The sequence below is a fragment of the Hippoglossus stenolepis genome, chromosome 13 (genome assembly GCF_022539355.2).
Source record: "Hippoglossus stenolepis isolate QCI-W04-F060 chromosome 13, HSTE1.2, whole genome shotgun sequence".
NCBI classification, from domain to species: Eukaryota; Metazoa; Chordata; class Actinopteri; order Pleuronectiformes; family Pleuronectidae; genus Hippoglossus; species Hippoglossus stenolepis.
In genome coordinates this window covers 18,959,431-18,984,092 of record NC_061495.1, presented here as the reverse complement: position 1 = coordinate 18,984,092, position 24,662 = coordinate 18,959,431, and the positions used below count along the sequence as shown (strand labels likewise).

Here is a 24,662-nt window from a genome sequence, read left to right as displayed (position 1 = left end):
TTTTGTGTGTGTGTGTGTGTGTGTGTGTGTGTGTGTGCGCAGCGGGCTCGGTGGCGGCTCGTTCACCTCAAATGAACCATGAATGAATTGACAGCCTCATAGAAAACATTCAGTTATGATCACTGGAATGTAAAAATTTGCCGATGACTGCAGATGATGATTATTTAAAAGCCTGAATCAGATTCCGGACCGTCCAGTGTGTAAAGAGGGGGAAGTAGCTCATGTGAAAACATAATGCAGGTGTTCAGATAAAACGTCACTCGCTCCAAACATTACTGGTACAAAACTTTACATGCAACTTTTCCTGTTTTTTACGGAGACATATTCTGCTCATATTCAGGTTCATGATTTTAATTGGGGTTAATACTTGTTCACATGCTCTAATGTTCAGAAAACACATCCTCATACTGTCCACTGCTGCAGCTCCTCTTTTCAGCCTCTGTCTGTTTGAGCTCCCGTCTCCTTAAGGCCTCCCTCCCAATAAAGCCCAGTCTGCTCTGATTGACCGGCTGGTTCTGCTGGGATCGGTCAACAACTTCCGGGTCATTATCGAAAATGTCGGCCTCTGTTGTTGTTTTTTTTGGGGCTGACATCACAATTTCCTGGAAGTATCAGGTGAGGGGGTAGAGCGTTCATCCTCTAACCAGAAGGTCGGTGGTTCGATCCCAGTCTTCCCCACCCGCATGCCGAAATGTCCTTGGGAAAGACACTGAACCCCAAATTGCCCCTCATAGAAGGAAAAGTGCTGCCCATAGATGCACTGTATGAATGTGAATGGGTGAATGGCAATAAACTGTACTGTAAAGCACTTTGAGTGGTGATCAGGACTAGAAAAACTCTATATAAATACAGACCATTTAACATTCAGTACTGACGAGGTGTTTCAGGAGCTGTGGGGTAGAGGAGCTCCCTTTACAGCGGCCTTTAGACTTTTTAACTTTTACATTCACTAAAAACCCTTTTCAGGGTCTGCCAAACGGGTGCTGGACTTATTAATTATTATTTATTCCTCTGTGGAGATCATGTGTTTCTTCGTTCACAGCATATCGACACCAGCGTCAGCACGTGTCACCAAAAGCTCTCACATTTTTCCGCCTTTGCAAGTTGACATCTTCTACGCGCGCTTTTTCATCCTGAGATATTTGAATTCTTTTAGTTTCTTTTTTTCAGTTTTGCGTCCGTCACGTGTTAAGAGACGTTCCCTATGCTCTCACTGAATCTGATAATCTCCTGCTGTATTCTCACATGAGCTCGGACATTATCCAGAATTTTTACTAAGGGGGGAAATATCATTTCAGGGGAATATCCAGAGCTCAGTGTTAGTCTGAAAGCAGCTTAACTCACTAGAGGAGATTAAAAAACTGAAAACATGGGGTCTCCTTTAAAACGCGAGGAGGCATCAAACATCTAGAACGTGCTGCTCGTCGCATCATGAACTCAACTGTGTTTTTTTAAATAACAGGTGAGAATAATAAAACATCTGGTACAGTATTATGAAGAACGGCCACTTCACATCTCCTCTTCATCCCACGTGTCTGTTCCTGCAGCAGATCTGACCTCCTCCACCAGTGCTCCGACTGTCTCCTCTGTTTTTGCTCTGTTTTGTAAGCGTGTCCTTGTGAGCGGAGTGAGCGTAACCTGCACATCTCTGGGCCTGATGTTAATCCGCCGCTGTTTGAGACCCACTTCTGGAAGTTCGGGTCACTTCCGCAGGGCGTGAGAAAACACTCCCGGGATCGAGGGTCATTCGACGTCATCGTCATACTCGTACTCGTCCAGGTCCAGGTTGCAGTGTGGACTGGGAATCTCGAAGAAGTGTCTCTTTGTCAGACCCAGCTCCGTGGAGATGTGCTGCCCTAGAGGGCTCAGCGGGTTATCATACCTGAACACACACACACACACGGAGAAAAAGATCAGCCACAGACCACGTTAAACTGAATAAAACAACAGTCTCACTTGAACACTGCAGCAGGCTTTACCCGCTGTAATCATTCTCTCTGTTCATACTGACCACTGGATAAAAATCCCTTCCTCTCTTTTTTTCGTGTGTAAGTACCAGGGATTAAATCCAGAGCTCAGTCTGTAGCGAAATCTGTGCCAAAGTTGATGTGAAGTTCACATGAAGCTTCAACTGTACGAGCAGCACAAATCAAAAGAGAGAGTTTGAGTCATTTTAATAAAAATAAATCCCTCTTTGAGTTACCATCTCTCTGCAGCCCAGTAAGAAAAATCTGTCTGTGGAGACATAACGAACGGAAACAAAATACCCACTTGATTTGTCAAACTCTGATTTACTTCACATGAACGACAGAACACTGCCTGTGTTTCTCATTTCTTCTCATGTTGTACCGGTCGGTATGAACTGAGGGAATAATTACAGCAAACAAAAACCTTTCCCATGTACATATAGAGATGTCAGTGTTGTTTTAAGACTCAACATAATTTAATACATGTTGACTTTCAAACAAAGACGCTGATAGGATCATTAAAACACATTCAAGAGTTCTCTTTACTCTGGTGAATGTATTAAAGGAAACACATGTTAAAGGAATAGTTGGACATTTGGGAAATTTGCTTGTTTATTTTATTGCAGAGAGTTAGATGAGAAGAATGTGACGCTACAACCAGTAGCTTGTTAGCTTAGCAAAACAACAGGAAATGTTTTTGTCCAAATTAAAACCCATGAATTAATGTTTACATTTTAAAAGCCCTCGAGTTTGTTCGTGGACGAATCTACTCAACTTTGATTTACGGTAACATAACATTACTTTTAAAGTGCTGATGTTGAACATATTTCATTTATGCCTATATACAATGAAGCATTTTTTTTATTTTACATTTTAAATCTGGATTAATAATATTTTCAGTGCTTTATGTTCATTCAAGGACTTTAAATGAAAAAGGCCCAAAATAAGTTGGAATAAAGGCTAAACAGACAGACATTGTGTATATTATGTACATATCTCTTACTTACTTACATATATATTTATATTATATTTTATTGCCTATTTTTATTTAAATTTTTTACGTTTCACATTCTCTCTTCTCTGTGAATCTCCCTGATCGTGGGATAAACAGTTTCTGATCTTATTAATGTCTATGATTATATTTGATATCTTACATTAGTCAGTTGCATTTTTTTTTATTAATTGTGAAATAAAAAATTTACAACCGGCAACTATTCTACAATTATATTTTAAGTGATTATGACAAAAGATTTGTCATTTTTTAAGGTGATAATTTCATTTTTAAACTATGTATGCTGACAGAAGGATTCCAGGCTTATGTGGAATGGACAGTTTCAAAATTGCTGACCAAAGATAACTGAATACAAACACAATTGGTAAAAAAGTAAAATGAACCTGGACTAGGTGCATTTTTTACCTTCTGATAAGCTACTGGTGGTAGCTTCATTTTTTTCTCTCATGATCTCTCGGTGACAAAGTGGGAGATGAATTATGTGAAGTTCTTTAAACGTCAAACTATTCCTTTAAACAGACGGGAGCTCTTAAGCAAACCAGTTGTTGCTTTAGAGAAAGGATGGAGGGGCACCACATGACAGGCATGGACGGAGATGGTGCAGTAGTGGAGAAGAGGGAGGATAAAAACACAAGTGGTCTGGGTCAGACACAGACCCCCGCACACACACACGATACTGAGCTGACTGATAAAACGACTCTCTGCTGTCAGCAGTACGGCTCAGACTGGGGGGTGTGGGTTTGGAGTGGGTTAAGGATCAAACTCGTCCCAGAGAAAAGGGAGAGAGGTGGAGAACACTTAGTCCCTGCTGGTTACTCTGAGAGTCTTACCTGCTCTGGGTAGCAGCCTGTCTTTAGAAGTCAGTGGTGCTCCTAAAAGAGCCACACAACACGCCTGTCAACAGCCTCACTCCTCACAGGGGATCCACTACTGGATCCTCACTCTTAGAAATGAGACCATCCAAACTCTGATGGTCTGATAAACAATGGAATCTACTTAAGTTACTTAAAAAAATGTGTGAGGATTATTATCTGTGCGTAAATTAACTTTGTACTTAAACATCAAAGACCTATAAAAAACCAGACTTAGCTTTATCAAAATGTCTTTTCACACCTGATAATCATTTGAGATATGTCCTGCAGCACTGATAACCATAATACATATTTGTATTTATGATAGCTAACACTATAACTACAAATTAAAAAATGATCTTTGATTAAAGTGAAGGGGACACAATAATTTAGTCAAAAATTCAACACTGTTCTTCTTTGATCATATGAATATTTCCCTGTATATTTAATAAGATGAGGTTATTTTTTCTGTATTGTTGTTATAAGGTTCATTTTATTTATCTTAAATTATTTTTATTTTGAGTAGCAATGATTAAGATAAATTAATAATTTAATTAAACAACAGGGATTTAAAGATTGGACATTGGCTGAAATTAATATAGAGAAACAAAAATTCTGCTGCTTGTATTGGCTGGAAAATATTTTTTTAGGAAAATTACACTGTTGAGTGCAGACAAAAGAAGGTGCATGAAAAGTGACAGTGAAGAAAATGGTCACCACCTTTCTTCCTCTTGTTTGCTGTCCTGATGTGTGTGAGAGCTGCAGTTTATTCCTCAAAGTCTGTAACCGAGCTGACAGCAGAAAGTCTCCGTGTCTCTGGCTCTGAACTCATCAACTACTTTATTAACCCAATTCCCCTCTGTCCTCTGGAGCTACAGTAAGTGTCCACTGCGGCACCATATAGAAATAAATATATAATCTGTTAAATAAGGACATAGGTAAGTAATTATTAGTCATTCATTCTGTAGGAATACAAATACGATTTTTAAGTGCTCAAACAACTGTAAGCACCCATTTCAAAACGTCCATTTAAGTTATGAAGTGAATAAATCCTTATAACATTTCTTCTCCTATTTGATAAAGGAAGAGAAGAAGATGGGATAGTAACCGAACCAAACTAAACCGTTCACCCTATTTTTATGGTGCTCCGAGATGTTGTGGTGTAACATCTTATCAAATGTTTGAATGAAAATAGTAAACTAAAACCACCAAGTATTGCTTCAGGTCACCTATTATTCATTGTGACCAATTGTATATATTTTTTACAATCACTTCAAAACGTGCATCAGAGGTTGTGTGCACATCCATGTTTTCTGTTGTGCATCATCGAGCTGTCTTAAATCAAACAGTTTTAGGTCCTAAGAAAGTATATAGATTTTATTGGGGAGTTGAAGACTCTTCAGATTTTCACTTTCATCTTTCAATTATTGTTCCGACAGTCAGATTAAATCGTGCCCCGGTTTGTAGCAGCAGCCGCATTCGAGAAGATTCAGACTTACACATCGTTGCACTGATCGTTGGCTGCCTCCTCTGCCACCAGGATGTCGTACTCCTCTGCAGCGTATTTCTCCCAGTCTGTTATCTCCTGTCCGTCTGTTTCCACCTCCTTAAACACACGACAAATTACATCGTCAACTTCACTTCACAAATCTTTTTAACATCTGGTGTAGTCCTATCAGGGTTGAACCTTCCTTACCCTTATAGCAGAGAACGGGTCCCTCTGCTCGTGGTCCAGGTATTTCTCGATGTTGAAGAAAGTGTCGAAGAAGATGTGGGACAACTTGCACCTCTTAAGGTCCCGCAGCGTGATCTTACCTGGGCAGGGTAGAGTAAGTCACTTTTGTCAGCTTCCCGAATACAATCATCATCATTTATGTATGTAAATCATTAAACTATTTCAGACTTTTTCCGTCTGGCTGTTCCATCCAATCTTAAGAGCAGAATCATAGTCCCTGCATGTCTGCAGAGGTCTGTGTGGGTCCTTGACACAGTATTTGTCAGGTTGGCGCAGGAGAGGGTCTGTCTCATCAAACTACGAAGCAATATGGTCACAGTATTTGAAGCTACTGCGGAGACCTATGATCGCTTTCATGATTCACGATTGTTTAATTATTCATTCATCTGTCAGTCATTTTTCCGATTAACTAAATCATCTGTGACAGGATATCAAGTTATTAGAAACTGTTTATTTTGCTAAAAGTTTAAAAATACTCAAATTTATTCAAATGAGAGATGTGAATCAGAAAACTTTTCAGATGTATGAAGCAGAGTGTTTGAAATTTATGACATGTAATTATTAACTGCTAATCGAAACAGTCAGATCACAAATAACTGACAAAATAGTTTAGACCTGTGTAAAACATCTGACTATAAAAAGTCTGATTTTACACAATATACGGACTTCGACAGCAATATCCTTCTCATGAGTGAAAATCGCCTTCTTTCAAATGCAACCCAAGAGTTCAGCCTAATGTGTTTATGTTGCCATTTAGTTATGACAAAATTCACTTGCCTAACAGTAACACAACAATGTGCTTTCAAAATCCTCTCCAAACCCACCATAACTTGCTCTGCGACGTCTGAAATGAAGTGATGTAACTGTGATATCTTTGTAGCAGCCAAACATCCTAGTTTCGACTTTTGAAAGAGCAGAAAAGAGACTTGTGCTTGATGAGAGAATAAAGTTGTGCGTCCCTCGACGGTGGCATTTTAGACACCCTCTAGTTTGTTTATGAAAACGCCATCAGACTCTTCTGATCTGCATATTATGTCTTGCTCCTTGTCATCAAATGTAACATCTTCAAATTCCACATGCCCCAAATCTCGTGGAGGACGTCTAATTAAATGTGACATTTTAACAGACTTTCAAATCGGTTGTAAATGTGAGGGTTGTTTTGTTTGGAAGTTACGCAACCATTGAGGAAAACATCAGTAGAGAAGTTGTTACATCTCATATTACATGTTATATTACACAGCTGCACCCCCGCGGCCCACCCACAAGGTCGACTTAGGGTCACATTCCTGCTGCGCCTATCAATACTAAATATGCCCTTAACATTGACCAGTGTCTTCTTCGTGTCCTATTGGTAAAGCTAAGTGCTGAGGGGAATTTGTTGACAGTGAAGAGGACACGAGCAGCTGGCAACAGGCAGTCCAGACCAGTGTCTCCGCTTCTCAGCTATGTATAACTGCTCCCTCAGCTAACGGTCAATGACCTGGCCTAAACGTTTTGAACGGGTGTCTGTCATGTCCGGACTCGGTGCGTGAACTTCTGAGAGTGTGTATAAAAGTAAAAAAGGCTCCAACCTTCGACCTCAGGCTTGACAAGGTCGAGCATTTGGCAGAGGCAGTCCTCGAAGGGAAGGGGCTCAATCGCCATGGTCTCCAGCTTCTGACACTGCTCCTCGTAGAAGTACTCCAGCTCGTACATGCTGAGCACCCCGTCCCCGTCCAGGTCCATGCAGCGGAACCAGTACTCTATACTGGACGCAGATAAAAGGGAAAGGAGCAGCAGGCAGTGGTGCGGGTTAGACATAAAAGCTGTAAAGCAACAGGAGGACGTAATTGGTGGAGAAAAAGGCGGTTTCACAACCCCACATTCTGACTTGTAATTGTCGGAAAAGCACAGGTGTTAGTAATAACATTAATGATTCAAACGTCCCTGTACGCCATGACAGTTTGACAGTGAGTGAGTTCACATAGCAACACATCAGAACCTCACACTGCAGCAGCAAAATACAATTCAGTCATCGTCTATTTGATCTTTTACATCTGTGCTTTTCCTACAGGACCCGGTTAAAATATCCACATTAAAAGCAGCCTGTAGAGACCTGATAGTTGACTCTGTAGCGAGCAGTAAATTACATTTTCTGGGTATTCATGAATCGTAGTCATTTCGTCTCACCACCTCTAGTTTTAGTGTCCCCTGTCTGTAATTTCCACATCCTCAATAAGTGTATTGCAGCAGAAGGAAAGTTGAAATTCTATGGAAATGTTGGTCATATGTAGCATATCTTTCACGCTCAGAATTTTGACAGTAAAATAAAACGTTGGGCCGCATACGTAAAGCGCTTTGTAGTAAAAGGGAGTGATTTGGGATGCAGCGTGTGTCTTCATACCTGGTGTCGGTCTTCTTGTCTTCCTCAGAGATGAGGAACCAGACGAAATCGGCATAACTCAGCCTGCCCTCCTTATGCACCCGTCTGTCCCTGAATGAATAAAACCCATGATTAAAAACCAGCAATGGAACGAAAACATGCTCAAAACTATTTCTGCTACTTTTAATGAGCGTCATTTAAACTCAGGATATGTTCGACTTGCCTTGTTACTGTTCCTGAGAATATTCTTTCAATCATCTTATGCGACATGGCTGAAAAAAAGAGGAAAAAGATTAGTTCAAAACATCATCGTTTCTCTCTTTAGACAAAAGCGCTCTCAGTTAATGTACATTTTTTTTTCACAACACATGTAATCCATTCCCACAGACAGTAAATCCAGACTCGATAGTACAGCTCTTTCTTTCTTATATCTTGACAATACTATAAATCCTCCAGTCATAATTTTGACCATATAGTGGAAGAAATTGTTCCAGACATGGCGTCATTGGAGCAGAGTATACTATATGCTGCTCCCTCATTGATCTTGTGTCTCATTTCCCCTGCCTCACTCACAGGCCATCAACCGAGAGCATGTGTTGTGAAGTGCGAGGGGAAGAAGCGTCGAGTATTTTGTGCGTTTTCATGTGAGCAGTAAACCTGGACAAAAAAATACCATTTACTAATACTTTTTATTGTTTAATATAGTTTTGAACTATTGACTGTTCCCAAAGGTGGCAGAAAGGTTAGAGGAAAATTACTTTATTGTGCTCGGACAAGGTTCCGTACACATTCTGCTTCTATTCAGCTTCAGTCCTCATATAAAGAGACTCTTATAAGATCATCGTGACTTTTGACAATTGAAATTTAATCAATTCATTTTTGAGTCCAAATGCCAAGTAGTTAAATCTGAAGAAATTCCCTAAAGGCAGACCTGTTCAAGAGGCCAAAAACATGTTTTGTGAGGCCAGCCAAATCGAATCAGTTAAACCAAGTAAATATTTGTTCCAAATTCTCTCGATGTGCTCTTAATATAAAGCATTTTCAAGGGAAAAGGGATTTGTGAGGTCACAGTGATATTGACCTCTTACTCACATCAACAAAAATATAATAATTTCATCTTTGAATCCAGCTGAACACTGGAGGCATAAAAAAAATTCTACAATCATATTTGTAAATATTTGATTCCAGTCTGGTGTAAATATCTTGGTGAAAGTCAGGTGTGTTCATTCACCTTGGTCGTTGTGTCGTGCCAGGTCCTTCTGGTCTATGTAGAGGTCATGGTCTGAGTCTAGCTCCCAGAATTTGCAGTAGATAACGTAGAAATGTTCATAGGAGAAAAACTCTGTCAGCTGGTTCACGTCTTCTTCCTGCTCCAGCAACATCACATTCTGGCACAGTACAAAAAAGTAAATGTTTTTACTTACTTTTAATTTATTAATTATGGGTACAATTATTAAACAGACTGGCCTTTTAAATACCCCTCAAAAGGTTAAAGAATACTTCTACACTACTCTCGCTTATTGTATCATACTAACACTGTGATATATTTAGTCTTTCAGTTTTACCTCCAAATAAAGTGGTTTGGATAATCTGGCTAAACAGTTTAAAACCAGTTTTATTTTAGACAAAAAACAAGGTTCAGCATAGAAGTAAGTATCAGGACTCAAATTATTATAAGTGCAACTAAAGAACAGTGTTTATATAGAATGTCTGAATTAAGTTTTAAAACCTACAGACATCTTTAGTGAAATACTTTAAAATGCATTTTAGTACAAATAGAAAAAAAATGGGACAAAGCATGAAAACATCATTTACCTGAAGAAAGTTACTTTTCCTGAGCTCATGAGCTGATATTTTTCCAGTCCATGACCGGTTCACATTGTAAAATATCCTCTGAATCACCTGAAAAAAAAAGTAGACAGTGTTATCATGTGCAATAACCCATAAACAAATCTTATTCATTGCAATCTGGTTTGAATGATTCACTAGCTGCAGTATTTTTAGTACGGCAGCATACCGTGGTAATGTATCGTGAGTGAAAGTCCGGTGCGTCCTTTAGAAAAGCCAGGCCTGCATGAGTGTTCACCACATCCTGGAAATATAAAGTAAAGTTAGCTCCCTTTTATTTCTACTGCACATCTGCTTCAATTCCAAAACATACCTCACAAAACTAATGAACACAAATGCAAAAATAACAACTCTGTGACATGCTGATCGACAATTACAAATACATATGTTCAGCTGAACACTGCAGTTACACTTACAGATGAGTTACATGGAAAACCACATCTGTCTTTCTTTTTTTGCGAGGCAGAACACATGACATTCAGAGGGGGGATTTGAAAGCAAACATCAGAAGTCGTTAATGTCAATCGACATCACTCTGTCATACCATATGCTTTATAAATTGTGCTACGTAAAGAAAAGGCTCCAGGCCTCGTTCGGAGAGAGACCACGAATTCAAATGCTTCTTTGAAGTCAGAAATCACTGGGTCAACCACTTTTAGGATGAGCTTACATTTTTCAGATTTAACAGGAAAGTGGTGGGAAGGCCGGTTAAAAGACGTTTGCTGGTGACTGCTCTTAACCTTCTCCCCTTCCTCGTGCCATAAAGTCACAGAGGGGGTGTGCTGCATTTCAAACGCACTGTAGCTATATTCCTGCCATCGAACCCTGTCGTTTCTTCATTCTACCCCCTTCTCTTCTGCTGGAGGAAAGAATTGTTGACATAAATGCGAAGGCGGCAATGAAATTAAAAGGCCTTATTTCAGGGCAGCCGTCGTGCCTCTTTGACTCTTACTGTGAGAAATTAAATCATAGAGAAACACATAAATCACGGGGCACAGGAAACAGGCGGGGACAGTCAAATCTACTCCAGTGCAATCCGCCTTTCATTCATCAAAACAGTCAAAGGCGATTCGCTGTGCCGAACCGTACAAATTAAACTGCGAGTGCCACAAGGCATCTCTGCTGGTATGCTAACGGCTGTTCGGCACAGCCCAGCTGCTCCTGCCAGCATGAAAATGAATCAGGTGTAGGGTGGGGCCAGCACGGAGCAGCAACAGCTTGTCAGGTGGAGTGAGAACACAAACAGCCAGCACAGCAGGTCCACATGGTGAGACCGGCCAAACAGTCAATTAGATGATTCTCAGGGAAAGATTTGATAAATATGAAAGCATGTTTTCTGGGATTGTCTCGATGCTTTACCAGGGTTTCTGTAGGTTTCAACAACTCTATCAAACCATAATGCAAATCAAGACCCATGTCAAGTGCGACAGATATGAAGGAATGTCAGTCTCAGAATTACCAAGACTTACCTATAATTGAAGATGAGGTGAAGTAACTTATACGCTACATTATCTTACGTTAACTACAGGCAGAAAGAGCATGTACTGTATCCATAGTCTTTTTGAACAAGGTGTCTGTTATCAGCTCCACAATGATCTTGTTTGCAGTTTTATTACATTGTTCTAATATAACATTGTTGAGAAAGAACTACAACACACTGATGAATTACAAACTATGCACACCATCAAAACATTTGCCTTAAAAAAAAAAATCCATCTAATTGAAAAGCACAACTGAAGTAGCTTTTAAATGGACGTTATGCTTAAGACCTACCTGAAAGAATTTAGGACCTACAACGTAATATTTTACTGTATTTAAGGCTTTTTAAAGCTTTAAATTTCATATTATTAAATTTTTGACTTTTTAAGACACCGGATTACATCAAATAAATTTTTACCTCCATCTCCACTTGGTTAATTTTGGCTGAGCTTGAATCCTGCACCAGTGGAATCTCCTCTTGTGGAGACACTCCACCACCATATTACTGGCATACAGTCATATCCCTAAATTAGTCCTCTACCACATGAAATGTCCTGTTCACACCACTAAACCCAAAGCAATTTTTGCCATCGCACATTGCCAAGTTCAGCCCTCTCCCTGGGTGTGCTGCGGCCCGTACCTGCAGGAATGGAATAAAGTCGTCTTGTTCCAGGTAATTGCAGCCAGGCTTGGCCAAGAGGTGCACGAATTTAGAAGCGTCATTGTGACAGGTCTGCAGAATTCTGGAGAAGAAAAGAGAGAACAGATGGTTGCAAGGTTTCTCCCTCCTTCACTCTCATGTTCTCTCTAGGCTTTTTATCATTCTTTTGGCAACACAGGTTTTGAATAGTTCCACATAATAGTGCAAACGCAGGTATAATACATTCTGAAATTAGAATTCTGAATCGCTGCCTGGTGATTATAAGCGTGGAGAGTTCTGGTAGCGGCGGAAAAATAATGCAGGCGTGTGGTGTGGCCTCTCATCTGAGAAGGGCTCAGTCATGAGCTCAAGTCAAAGGCCAGGTCTGTGCAGTTCTCTGGAGGCTCATACATTAATACAAGACCATGCCTACAGCATGCAATCGTGTTCAGCAGACAGCGAGCAGCCACCATTACAAAAGACCAATGGTATTCCTTTCAATTTCACACAGAAAGACACTGAATGGATGTTTTCATTTATATACTGTATATGCAAAGAGACTGTCCCCTTTGAGTGTTTTACAAGGGCTTTGTGATCAATGATTTCTGTGAAGAAATGAAAAGGAAAATGTGATAATAGCAGATACTGCATGCAGCATCTGTGATCCCTCGCGAGTCGTCATCATTGTCCAGAGGAGACAGTGTGAGCCATTTGGCTGAGAGTGAGTGAACCAGTAGTCGGGTGAGAATAAGAGGAGCTATTGTCTTACTTTCTCCACATAGCCACGAATTTGTGAACGGACACGAAGCCCGTCCTGTCGCCTCCAGCGGAGTTGAACAATGGCACTTTCCAGTAGACGGGGCACTCACAGGCCTGAGGAGACAAGGAGGGAAGGATGGGGTTGTGTGTGGTGTGGATATAAAGGAGAAATATGAATGTTAAAAAAAAATTGCGCTTTAATTTTACACATGACATTTCATGCAGGAAAGAACAGCACATGACACATGACTCTGTTTGGTTTCAAAAGCAGTGCTGCATCACTTGCAGACTTCCCTGAGGAAATCTACTTGTCATTTATATCTTTACTCAGGTTCCCTTCAGGCCAATGCTCACATTCCCCTGGGAGAGGAAGATAATATTTTCCGTGGGGTTTTAAAAAAATAAATTAAAAAAATCAGTAAACATTTGTAAAGTCAGGAGCTAAATGGCACAAATGAAAATAATTTACTGGGTGGCAGCTGAACCGCCGTGCTACATATCACATTCTCACCTTGGCAACCTGCCCCATGTCCTCAATGGTGGCCCTTTCATTTGGGAATTGGGAAAATATTTTCTCAATTTTGGAAATGAGGCTGTCGATGTTGAGGTTGGCCTGGGGTCGGCCTAGTGGGAAGTAAAACTTTGGAATGCTTTCACTGAGCGCTGTGGTGACGGGCTCCTCTGTCCTCACCTGGGCCTGAGACAGACACACAGAAATAAACTGTTAGCCAATAATGCTTGCAAACACTTCTCAGCTCAAGCAGCCCATGTGCTGAGGCTTGTCTTAACACAAACTCTGCACTGCTGGCATCCGTGTAACCACACCTCTCAGCAGGCCAAAGGGAAGAGTTGTGACTACTCTGCAATCTCATCCATTTATCTGTAATAGAGCCGCCTGTGATACACAGTACCCGTTGCAGGATTGTAAGGCTGTAATAGATTTCAATTAAGATGTGTAAACTGACATTAACAGGTGCTGGATGTTTGGCCTGATAAATAGTTGCTAAAGGCCTCGATTGACCTAGTATTGTTAGTAACTTGTTAGTGGCATCTGTTTATCAAATTATGTCTAATCTGAGGGATGTATATAACAAGATAAAGAAGACATGGCAGAGAAAATCAATCATGAATAACATGTGCATGTGTTAATCCACTGACGGAGGATTACTCTTATTTCTACATGACAAATACAAGAACATTCATTAATTGAATACTTATTTACAACTTGTAATTTTGGTCACACAATCTGTGACCTTACTGTAGCAAGACAAAATGAAAGCTATTAACAAAAAAAGATGTGGTAACACATGAAAATAACACTTTGTGTCAGTAATGTTTCAAACCAAACAATATTTCCAGTCATCAGTTGCAAAGTTCTTTATATTTTTGTCATTTTTCAAGTGAAAATGCAAAACGTTTTGTGGTTGGGGCTCCTTCTCAGATGTGATGATTTACTGCTGTTCTTTGCGAAATGTGAAGGTAAACAAGAATTTGGGATTCTTGACAAATACATTATTTGAAGAGGTCAACTTGGACTGTTGAAAATTACAACCAATGTCAGTTGTTTTTAATATTTGCCAACAATGTATAGACCAAATGATTAATTAAGAAGATAATTGGTAATGAAAATGATCGTTGATTCAACCCTATTAGATTTAATTTAATGTAAGAACAGCTTTTTAACACTTCTCCATTTATCTGGAAACAAACCAGACAACCTTTTAACACTTCAGATATTTTGACTTAAAAAAGCAGGAAACATGTCAATAGCAATATTATCAAACGAAGTAAGTGCTCCAGTAACCACAGCAGTGATCCAGCATGCACAGTATCAGGACCCAACAACTAATACACTTTAATGGAATAACTCTTAATTATACCAATGGTGCTCCTGGTAACTTGTGCCAAATGTCTGCTGGAAAAAAGGCCAATAGGTCAAAATAGCTCTATCACTAGAAGTCATATAAGATTATATTCCTGGGGGAGAGCTACAATAAATGTGTACACTTAAAAAAGCAGCTGAGCAGGTACAATAAGCAGGACCGCCTTGCTAAAGTTTAGAGTATGGAGGCAGAGGTGGGCCTGGCATGTGATGTGTGTGTGTGTTTTAGGTTTTAACTGTACAGTAGGGGTTGTGGGTCTGTTAGCTTGGAGTTAATATTAGCCACAATGTTACGCTCAATTTCCTTATATCTCCAAACCAATTAATTTCTAACCAGCTCCACTGGATGTTATTCAATAGTGCCACACCTCTTCAAAATATTTTAAACAGAAACCATCCAATATACGAGCCTGGACACACCTGTGTATTTGTGTCCTTTAACCAATTCTCCCTACGACCTTAAAATAAAGGTTTTGTGTGTCATAGCTTTGCAGTTAGTGCTATAAAGCTGTAAAGCTGTAGTCATGACAGTGGAAACCAGTTTCTCTTTTAACATCTGACAACAACAACATTGTGTAACATTGTTCCCAGGCCTTCATGTCAAGTTAAATCTGATTTCTAACCAGTATGATTTACCACACCAACCAAGCACAGCTGACATACTAAGACAAGTTCATGGGAATTAACTACTCTTGTGTGCGGCTTGCTGAGGACGGTGCAATGGAGGACATGAATCTGTCAAGATATTTCCATAGCCACATATAAAAAGCCAGAATGCCTCAGGATCTAATTGTGTTATGTTGCACATATTAGCCAGTTATTAAAAACAGCTTGAGGAGAGCACACTTCACTCAAAAGTCATCTCGTATTTAAAGACTATTCAACAGGATCATTCTCTGTGGCTTTTAATACTTAAATAAACACACACACACACACACACACACACGTTGCCCTGATAAGAGATAAAAATACCTTCTTGCTGTTTATTTTAGCCTGACACATTCTACTCATTGTTCACACCTCTGGTCATAGTTGACAGATTCTACATATAAACATTAGGTCTGCGACAACAGAACTTAAAAAAAACCTTATATATATATATATATATATATATATAGAGGGGGACATTATTGGGATTTATCAATCCGTGTCCTTTCTACATGTATTTGTGTCATTATGGAGTGAAAATGTTTTACAGTATTCTCTCAGAGGTAATCTGCTCATTTTTAATGAATGCTGCTGATCCTCTGTTCTTCTCTGTCCTGTGTGTTGGTGTCAGTCATGGCTATAAAAGGACATAAACATCTCCTGTTGGCCGCACTGTCCCCTCTCTCTCTCTCTCTCTCTCTCTCTCTCTCTCTCTCTCTCTCTCCCTCCCTCTCTCGTCATGCTAACCACTAGCAGAGCTCTTGAGCACAACTGGTAAGCCACATGACATTTTGCACATTGACAATGATGTCCTGAAAGAGGACAGTGAAGCATATGAGCACATCATACCACACAAGATGAAACATCATTCCATCATTATAACCAAGGCTCACATCTCGTGTCTCTTTGTACGTAATTCACTGATGAGCGGAAGACATGATTGCACAAATGTCGCAATTCACAGTTGTGTAAATATTTCTGGAGAAAGTAATGCAACTGCTCATATGTCCTCACTTCTCCAAATTACATACAGCTCCACCTTGTACTGAATGATTGTAAACAGTGAGGCATATGTTGCTCGTATTATAGCAGAGTTGTATTACAATGCAATCTGAATACCAAGACATCAAGCCCACACATACTAGTCTACAATAATAGACCTGCCCACTGGCTGACAGGCCGGCAAAGCCTGTCAGTGAAGGGTACACTCAAACAAACACCTGCCTGTCCTTGTTGGAAAGCTCTGAGCCTCTTCTTGAAGCGAGATGGCAGAACAAAGTCACAGCCACGTGCCAGCAGAGCCAACTCCTTCCTCAGGTCAGGGTCCTGACGCAAAGACAGCTCCTTCATCCTCATCCTCGCGCCAGACAGGATGGGGAATTCATATAAACGAGCACAATAATACTCAATCCAGTTATCCCCTTCACCGTGGAAATCTCTCAGTTGAAGTCACGGCTGAGGGCAAAAGGCAATGGCAGCCGTGGAAGTCCTCTGTCCCTGTGATTGTCCTCTGTCAGAGTGAGAGCCTCTTAATGCAAGAGAGCAGCTGCAACTGTGACTCTCTCTCCCATTCCAGATCGGGTCGCACAATCTCAGCTCTGACTGCTGCTCTGTCCCGGTCTCTGCACACCACACACACACACTGCACAGGGTCAGGGAGCCCTTGCCCCAAAGTTGCTGAAGAGATAAGGAGTGACGGACCGTATGTGTGTGGGAGTCACTTAGTGTAAGTGTTGGATGGGAGGGGTGTGTGCAAAGGATCTGCCCTTTCCAGTTTGCATTCCTCTGTGCTCATGGAAGGTTATGTAAAGAGACAGACCTGTTGTTGCAGCTTGCAGCAACCACAGAGGCCAAGTGAAGGATGCACCTCAATACCACAATGACATGGTGCTTTTGATCACTGGCTTCCTTTCTAAAAAGCAGAGAATGTTTGCTTGTGCTGTGAACCCTGAATTTGGACGTCCCCTCTCTTGGACCATACATCCCAGACACTTGAAGTGATGGAATATAATGAAAGCCACATGTTACTTTACTAAATCTGTCTACTAAATCTAACTGGAAGTTTCAAAACAACAGGAAGCAGACTAAATTAACTTAATGAGGCATGTGCAAATAAATCAAAATCAATCAAGGTATGATACTTAATAATAGATAACCCGAGTGTCAAATCACCAGATTGTATATATGGACAACTAGAATGGCACTCAGTGGAGCACATACCTCTACCAAGGCTCAAGCTGCACCATATTGCACACTCACATAGACTCACACTCATCAATTCCCTAAATGTGCCTGATTTGTATCCATTAAGATCCATTAATTATTTCCCTGGGAAAATGTTGAGGAAAAAACTCTATCTTGAGCTGCTAAAGAAAAACCTGGATCCAAACCAAAATTTAATGGGTTCTTCCGTGACCCATACTGCATCCTTCCACCAAGATTTGAGGAAATCTGCTCAGTTTCTTTCTGTTATCTTGCTTAAAAAGAAACAAACCAACAAATAAAGGGACAGGGGTGAAAACATAACCTCCTTGGCAGAGGTAACTACATACATATATTCAAAAATTCTGCATCCTATCTTATGGCGGTCTTTGTTTTGCCTTCCCTTTGCAAGCTTGGGCTGCCAGCCATTCCTTATCTTATTATAGTTGATGGGCAGTGGGAGGAGAGGTGGAGGAGGTGGGGGGGGGGCACATGTCAAATTCAAAGAATGATGACTGAACCAGTCTGCGCCTATTAAAAGCACTAGCGAGCACCGATTGGGGCAAGCCAAGAAACTAGCACTGGAGAAACAAGAGTGTATCTTTAGTCCTCAAACAAACATCTGCTTCCGGTTGCTGCTGCTGTCCTGCAGGGATAGCAATTACATCAATTCTCCAGAAATGTGCTGATCTAACAGCTCTAGGATTGCCTTGACAACAGTGACCCAACACAGGGAAAGCCCAACACATGTACATGTATATTACTGATGGAAATGTTAATCAAATAAAAATGGTACACATATGTCTGCATTAGTGGACTCCGTATATAAACATTTATTTGTATGTTATTGTAGTCTTGAAAGCACACCCACAGTATTTTTAGTTGACAGGATCACAAAGTTCAGTTTTCCACTGGTTTTTGCTTAAACCCAGTTCCTGTTATCATCCACACAGGACACTGCACAGGCTTGATAAGCTGTTTGTGCCAAGACCAAAATAAAACCCGGTAGATCACATGAAACTGTCATCTCACATGGAACACGGTTCTGTCCGTTTTTTTGTCATTTGTGTTTGAGCAAAAAAAAAAAAATCTGGATTCTGTTCCACAAACAGAGGCATCGCAACGCAGCAGGAATAATGATGTGTTGTTTTACATATGTGGAAACAGCTCTGTTGTTTTTCTCACTAGAGTACATGTAGTGGGAATGAAGATACAACACACACACACAAGTGTATGAAGTGTGCGGCTTTCACGGACAACATACAATATAAGTGAACGCTAACTAAAAGGTATCAGGTGTATTTTGTCGTAAGTAGAATAGGAATTATCCTGAGTTATGATCAAAAATGTGTTATATGAGCTCAAAGTGAAACCAAATGTTTTATCATTTCAGGTATCTGTACATCTGTGCTAGATGTAATGACTTTCCCTCAAGGTGTACCAGAGATAAACATCATCAGAATGGGATGGATGTAAGGTCACTGTGACCTTGACTTCTAAAATTTAATGAGTCCTTCATTGAGAGATATGGACAGACATACAAGCAGAAAGCATAATGCCTCCAGCAATTGGCTGTTGTCATTGCGAATCACTGTTAAATAACCCAAGCATTAATACTAACCAAATCGTCTTATGACCACTGCAGGCAGATTGTCCTACAAACACCACCACCCACAGAAGCAACTGTCGGTCACACAGGCTGCTGAAGTACTACATCCACACTGTAACGGGTCATTGTGACAAAAAGGGAAAAAAACACAAGAACTCAGACTGACCCCACAGTATGTCTAATCTGTGAAGTGCTAAATCTGATTTGTACGGAAACATGTGTCCGGTCATGTTCCATTTATTACATAAGGGATGAGATTACCGAACACACTGTCTGTAGTTAGTGACCACTGGCGTGTCTGGATGTCAGGGTTTCCTGCAGTCAGATGATTATTTGTTGAGGTTGTATTTTCAGTTGAGCTTCAACAAATGTGGCATTCAGCACTTTTGATTTGAAACTGTGATATTCAAGTGTCAACAAGCATAGCAGATCTGCAACCGGAGAGAGTTATGCATAAGAGAAGGGTGGGAAACCTGATCAAAATTCCCCTGAGGGCCCCTCTGCCAACCAGTCAATACAGGCATACATGGTGTCCCACATTTACTATGTTCTGCTTCAATGTGTGTATTACTAACTTGATCGAACCAATGACGTGTGCCACAGTATGGACACACAGAGGGGACTCAACCTATCACAACCACGGGGGTATAGCTACAACCAATTCACGACGAGGGTACAGAACCAATGCTGCTGTGAAATCCCAAAAAGCACCAACTCAAACCACCACAATCGGATGTCTGACAGGGGGATTTTGGGATACATGTGAACGTGGGCCAAAAATAGGCCTGACTGACAACGCGGTGGGTTCAGGGAAGTCCTACAAGTAGGACATGATGTGCGCGGAAAAGCTAGCTTGCATAATAGTTATAATGCACAAGCAGAGCCAATCAGTTACCAAAAACCTGTGTGGTCTATACGTCACCAGAGGTGGAGCAAAGGGTCTGATCGCTAAAGAAATAAGCTGCAAAGATAAGAATTACAGCACACCACAAAAATTAAACAACATTGTTAGAGCGACTGCTAAGTAAATATTGTTTTATTGTGTGTATTGTATTTATATGATTATAGTTTACAGCAATTAGTTGTTATACAAAAACTTTTAACCTATTCTTTTATTAAGTACTGTTCGAAAAAATGAAAATTGAACTTTACTTAAGATATTTCCCAAAATAATGTGGTAAAACAACCTTTTAGTTTCATGGAATTTCACTACTGCCAAATAATGTAGCATTATAATAAGCAAACCGGACAATACGGCATTTAGTTTATTGCTATATAAATATTTACCTCATTCCAGTATAGACTTGAGACAAACGATTTAACTAAGGACATTTAATCTTTTAATTATCAGACCACTAATCAGACAGTTGAAAAAGAAACAAATCATATAAAGGTAGAATTTGCCAGTGAGCTCAAGAAATATTTTGAAAATGCATCAGTTGACAGACACTTTGTATTTCTTTGTGCTATCTCAAATAGGCCTAAAATAACCTAGTCTTAACCGGAACTGAAACATTGCAAACATATATTTGACAAGTTGCCAAGGCTCCAAAATAAAAGCACTTGTGTGGGAAACAGTTTAACACTCTTCGACAGGTCAGGCAACTGAAAACGTGACCCTGGACCCCTGCTTCAAATAGCTTCTATGTTACTGAGCCCAACTAAGCATGTTATAAAAAGACGTCTTGAGAAATAACCGGTGATCCTAAATGTAGACATCGAGAACAGAAGAAAAAGTAAACACTCAAAAGGAAACTTATTTCTGTGTATGTCACCTACTGCACTCACAATATGAAGGCAGAGCAGAACCGAAAGCCAAACATTTATAGTGGGCAATAACAGATCTGAGACCACATATTCTGATAATGGGAAGCATCCAATAGTAGCAGATTCAGAGTAAATTACACAGAGGATGAATGTGCTGCCACATCTCATCTCCCTGGCAGAGTTCATGGTATCTAATGCCAAATGCAAGGGAACCAAGGCTATCTATATCAGTGTCTGATGTCAAAGTCAGACCAGCTGTTCCAGGCAGCATCAGTGTGACATAAATTGAATTTTTGAGTAATCCTTCGAAGAATGCATCTGTATGCAGGAATTCATTCTGTTGTCTAAATATAGAACTATTGCTTTATACAACCTCACAATCCTTTTAATATTGAGTGACACAGCGAGGCCACATGCCATGAAACATCACAGCAGAGTACACAAACTGTGCAGCAGTTGCTTTATTAATCTGGGGTGAGGGGGGTGGCTTTAGGGGGAAAAGGTCAGGAGAGGGAAACAGACATGAATGTGAGAATGAAAAGGCTCACAACAATCTGTCCAGCCTCTTTATAGACCCATTAAAAAGATTGGGTTAGATAGACAATAAGTGGGTGGTAGATTCAAAGCATTCTTTGTAATTCTTGTGACAAACTTCCTCATCCTGTGGTCAGGCTATTTTAGCAACAAAGCACATCTCAAAAATACTGTGTAAGACTATGTTTGTAACTTGTAATATCCTGATGTAAAAAAGATCAAACTATAAAGAGTTTAATTTTGATTAGGCCTCTATAGCTATGTTTGTCTAAAAAGAAAGGGAACGAAATCTTGATAAACTTTTTCTATATCATCATTCTGTCCATTTTCCTTGTTGGCTAAAAATATATATGCTTTATGAGTAATTTATGAAGTTTGCTATGGACAAGAGGATATAAAAATCTGATCATCTCTGTTGGTAGACTGACTTTAATTTTAATCTATATGGGCAGTTCAGTGTTATGTACACAACACAATATGTAAAACACTTCATCGCTCTTAAAGAAACAAATGCTTTGTTCTGAGTCTACTTCTACAGTGTTGGTGTTTAGAGAGAGAACAGACGTTGCACCACTGACCACTTGAACGCCTCCTCATGAATGTCTTGAGCATGTCAACAACATGTGGAAGGCGGAGACTCTAAGAGCACGTGTCCCCAGCTGTCTGGCTGCCTCACTGTCATCACAATCACTAATATACACCATCTACCACAATTGCTGGCTGTCATGTTGTTTTTCCTAGACTGACGGAGTAGGAATCCTTCAACAGATTTTCAAACCCTGTTGAGCCTTTTACCAGTTTTGAGCAGCTTGATTTCTTCTATAATCAAACAGCCCAAAGCAAAATTCCTACAACTCTACAGACTCCAGTCACATCATAATGTGTTCTAAAACACAGGCTGACAGGAGGAACCATAGTGCCAGTGAAAGGCAAGGTTCAGACACTCCCACTTCTCATACCACATTAATTCATGGGTGAGGCCTGAACATTTGGAAAGTATTTGACTAATAATTGCTACATATGCTTATAGACATGGAGGCTCCACTATGACAGTGCAGAGTGGACAGACCCCCCAATGCTTTTGATGCTGCAGGCTGCTCAGCAGCCTCTTGTGGCCAGCCTAGAAAAAAAGATCCCAGAGGACACGGCAGGGTCAGGTTGAAGAAAGTAATCATTGAAATCTATAAAAATTCAGTACTGAGTTAATAAACCCATTAAAGCCCATGAGAGACAGTAGTTGCTATTGACAAGAAAACTGCTCAATCATAAATAAATACACAAATTGAGAGTTTAGTTATTAACTTGGTAATAGAATGTTGGATGTTGTATCTGATGATGTGTAACTTTTTACTCTACAAAACCCATAAAAGCATAACTAGCCTCACTATAATCTCAAACAGTGATCACATTTTCTGCCTTTCTCATAGCAGATATTTTGATTTGTGGAAGTAGCATAAGAACATGTAATAGTAGTGACACAAATATTCCTCAAGTGTCCCAATGAGCTGTGACAATGAGCCAGCATAGGCACCATACCAGGACCCTGAAATTAAAGCAGCTAAATTGAAATGAGCCGTTTATTTTATTATTTACGCTTGTGCTTTTCCAAGGGTGATATGTAGAAATATCTTCCATGCAAAAAGCCAATTGGCATTGCCATGTGTTTTTGTAACATTGTGTTGCAAAATAATATATGTAGGTTTACCTAATGGTTTCTAATGTTTACAATAAACTCAAACTCAATAAAAAACAACAAAACAATCAGAGTTCAGACACCTTTTTAAAACTGTGACTAATCCTCACCTCCTTGATCAAACTATTTATGGAATTCATTCCAGGCTTATAGAATGTGTTTTGCAACACACCCTTAAGTAACAGCTACTTAAGGTGGATCAAGATGAAGGCAGAAACAGCAGGCCACACCTAGTTTGGGATGTTATTACCAGCAACCTAAGATGAAAGCCATGTGGCAGGCCATCTTAAGACCCAGTAAATCTTGTTAAAACCTGTGAAACTATTTAAAAACTGTTTGGATGCTGAGAGCGATTCCCAATCAGTATACTGTTTCGATAAATACTTTACCTTTTTTGTGCTGACAGACCTCCTTAGTACTCTGCCATTGGGTCCTGTCACCCTGGTGTTACTGCTACTGCCAGAGGGCAGGGTACTGGCAGGCGGAGGGCTGGAGGGGGTGCTAAGGGCAGCAGGCCTCTTCTCTGCCAGGTTCCTTTGGGATGCCACGTTGTTGTTCTCCTTGAAGCTCAATGACCCTTTGTCCTGGTCATCTCCACTGTTCAGATCAATGTTTTGTCCACTTTTGATTAGGTCAAGATAATCTTTGAGTAGTGACTGGGATGCAGGATCACTCAACCAGTTGAGGAAGAGCTCGTCAACCTTCATTTTAAGGACCGGTTGGAGGACTTGTGGTGACGGCATTTTGCCGAGTTTAAGTTATTGAGTTCGCTGATAATAGCACCTGTGTAAAAAATAAGATGACATGGCACTTCAATCTTGGGGCAGGGCAGTAAAACAATATATATCAATAAGTATTGCAGTTTCCATCACTAACGATATAACAAACATTGAATAAATACCAATAACTTGATTATGCATCGTGTATCACATCATTGATCTACCTGAGATTTGTAAAAAAGTTTGTAATTCTCTGCAGTTTAACAGCCTTTACCCAGGAGCGTTTTCTAAAAACATTAATCATAAAAGAAATAGCAATGAGACATTTATCGTGATGATTATCAATATCGACTGATATGTACGTTGTTATTGTGACACAATCTTTGGCGATATCCTCCAGCCCTGTTCAGGCTCATCCTGTATTTCTGCACAGGCGTGGAGCTGACTACGTTTCTAGAAATGCACAGACAGTTTCGATATGAACTAACACTCACGGTACGAGTCTGACACCAACACACCCACTGACACTATTGGATTTTAGCGCGAACCATCGATACCTTTAGCCCACAGGCAAGAGTGACCTAACTCAACAGCCATTCAACGTTAGCCCTCTTATTACAACACTGTCGCAAACACAGCAGCTTAAAGATAGTAAACAAAGAGCTGGATCCACGTGAAGCTGCTTTAGAGTAGCCCGGGGTGGTTTGAGTTGGAGCAGCAGGCAACAACAACAACAGTGCGTTAGCTAGGATAGCATTAGCAAGCTAACGTTAGCCCACTGACTCAAACAAGCTACACACCTCGGAGTGAATGGAGGAAGTCGCCGGATGTGTTTATGTGACTCTACGTCGCTTCCTCCATGAGCGAGGTGGGGTCACACGGACTGTTCCCCGGCGAAAGAAGCAGGGAAGCGGGGTCTCCTCTCCGGTGTCTCCTCCCCGGTGCTCATGTCGCC

The 24,662-nt window shown here is 40.4% G+C and overlaps 1 protein-coding gene across 3 annotated transcripts; it reads right to left on the bottom strand.

Annotated features, from left to right (window-relative positions):
- Nucleotides 1-822: 822 nt before the first annotated feature.
- ppp2r3b (protein phosphatase 2, regulatory subunit B'', beta) lies at nucleotides 823-24,652 on the bottom strand. Of its 3 annotated transcripts, XM_035174717.2 has the most exons (15): nucleotides 24,508-24,652; nucleotides 23,378-23,771; nucleotides 13,165-13,350; nucleotides 12,664-12,767; nucleotides 11,895-11,997; nucleotides 9,945-10,019; nucleotides 9,743-9,829; nucleotides 9,159-9,315; nucleotides 8,151-8,199; nucleotides 7,949-8,038; nucleotides 7,137-7,312; nucleotides 5,527-5,645; nucleotides 5,330-5,436; nucleotides 3,810-3,851; nucleotides 1,749-1,882 (listed from the first exon to the last, which is right to left on the bottom strand). In XM_035174717.2, exons 2-14 carry the CDS (start codon nucleotides 23,729-23,731, stop codon nucleotides 3,833-3,835), a joined length of 1,626 nt encoding a protein of 541 aa, XP_035030608.1. In that variant the 5' UTR covers nucleotides 23,732-23,771; nucleotides 24,508-24,652; the 3' UTR covers nucleotides 1,749-1,882; nucleotides 3,810-3,832. The 3 variants fall into 3 exon arrangements, with proteins under 3 accessions (XP_035030607.1, XP_035030609.1, XP_035030608.1); XM_035174716.2 differs by lacking the exon at nucleotides 3,810-3,851 and having other exon boundaries at nucleotides 823-1,882; nucleotides 24,508-24,650; XM_035174718.2 differs by lacking the exons at nucleotides 3,810-3,851; nucleotides 23,378-23,771; nucleotides 24,508-24,652 and adding an exon at nucleotides 16,408-16,890 and having other exon boundaries at nucleotides 823-1,882.
- Between the last annotated feature and the right edge of the window lie 10 nt (nucleotides 24,653-24,662).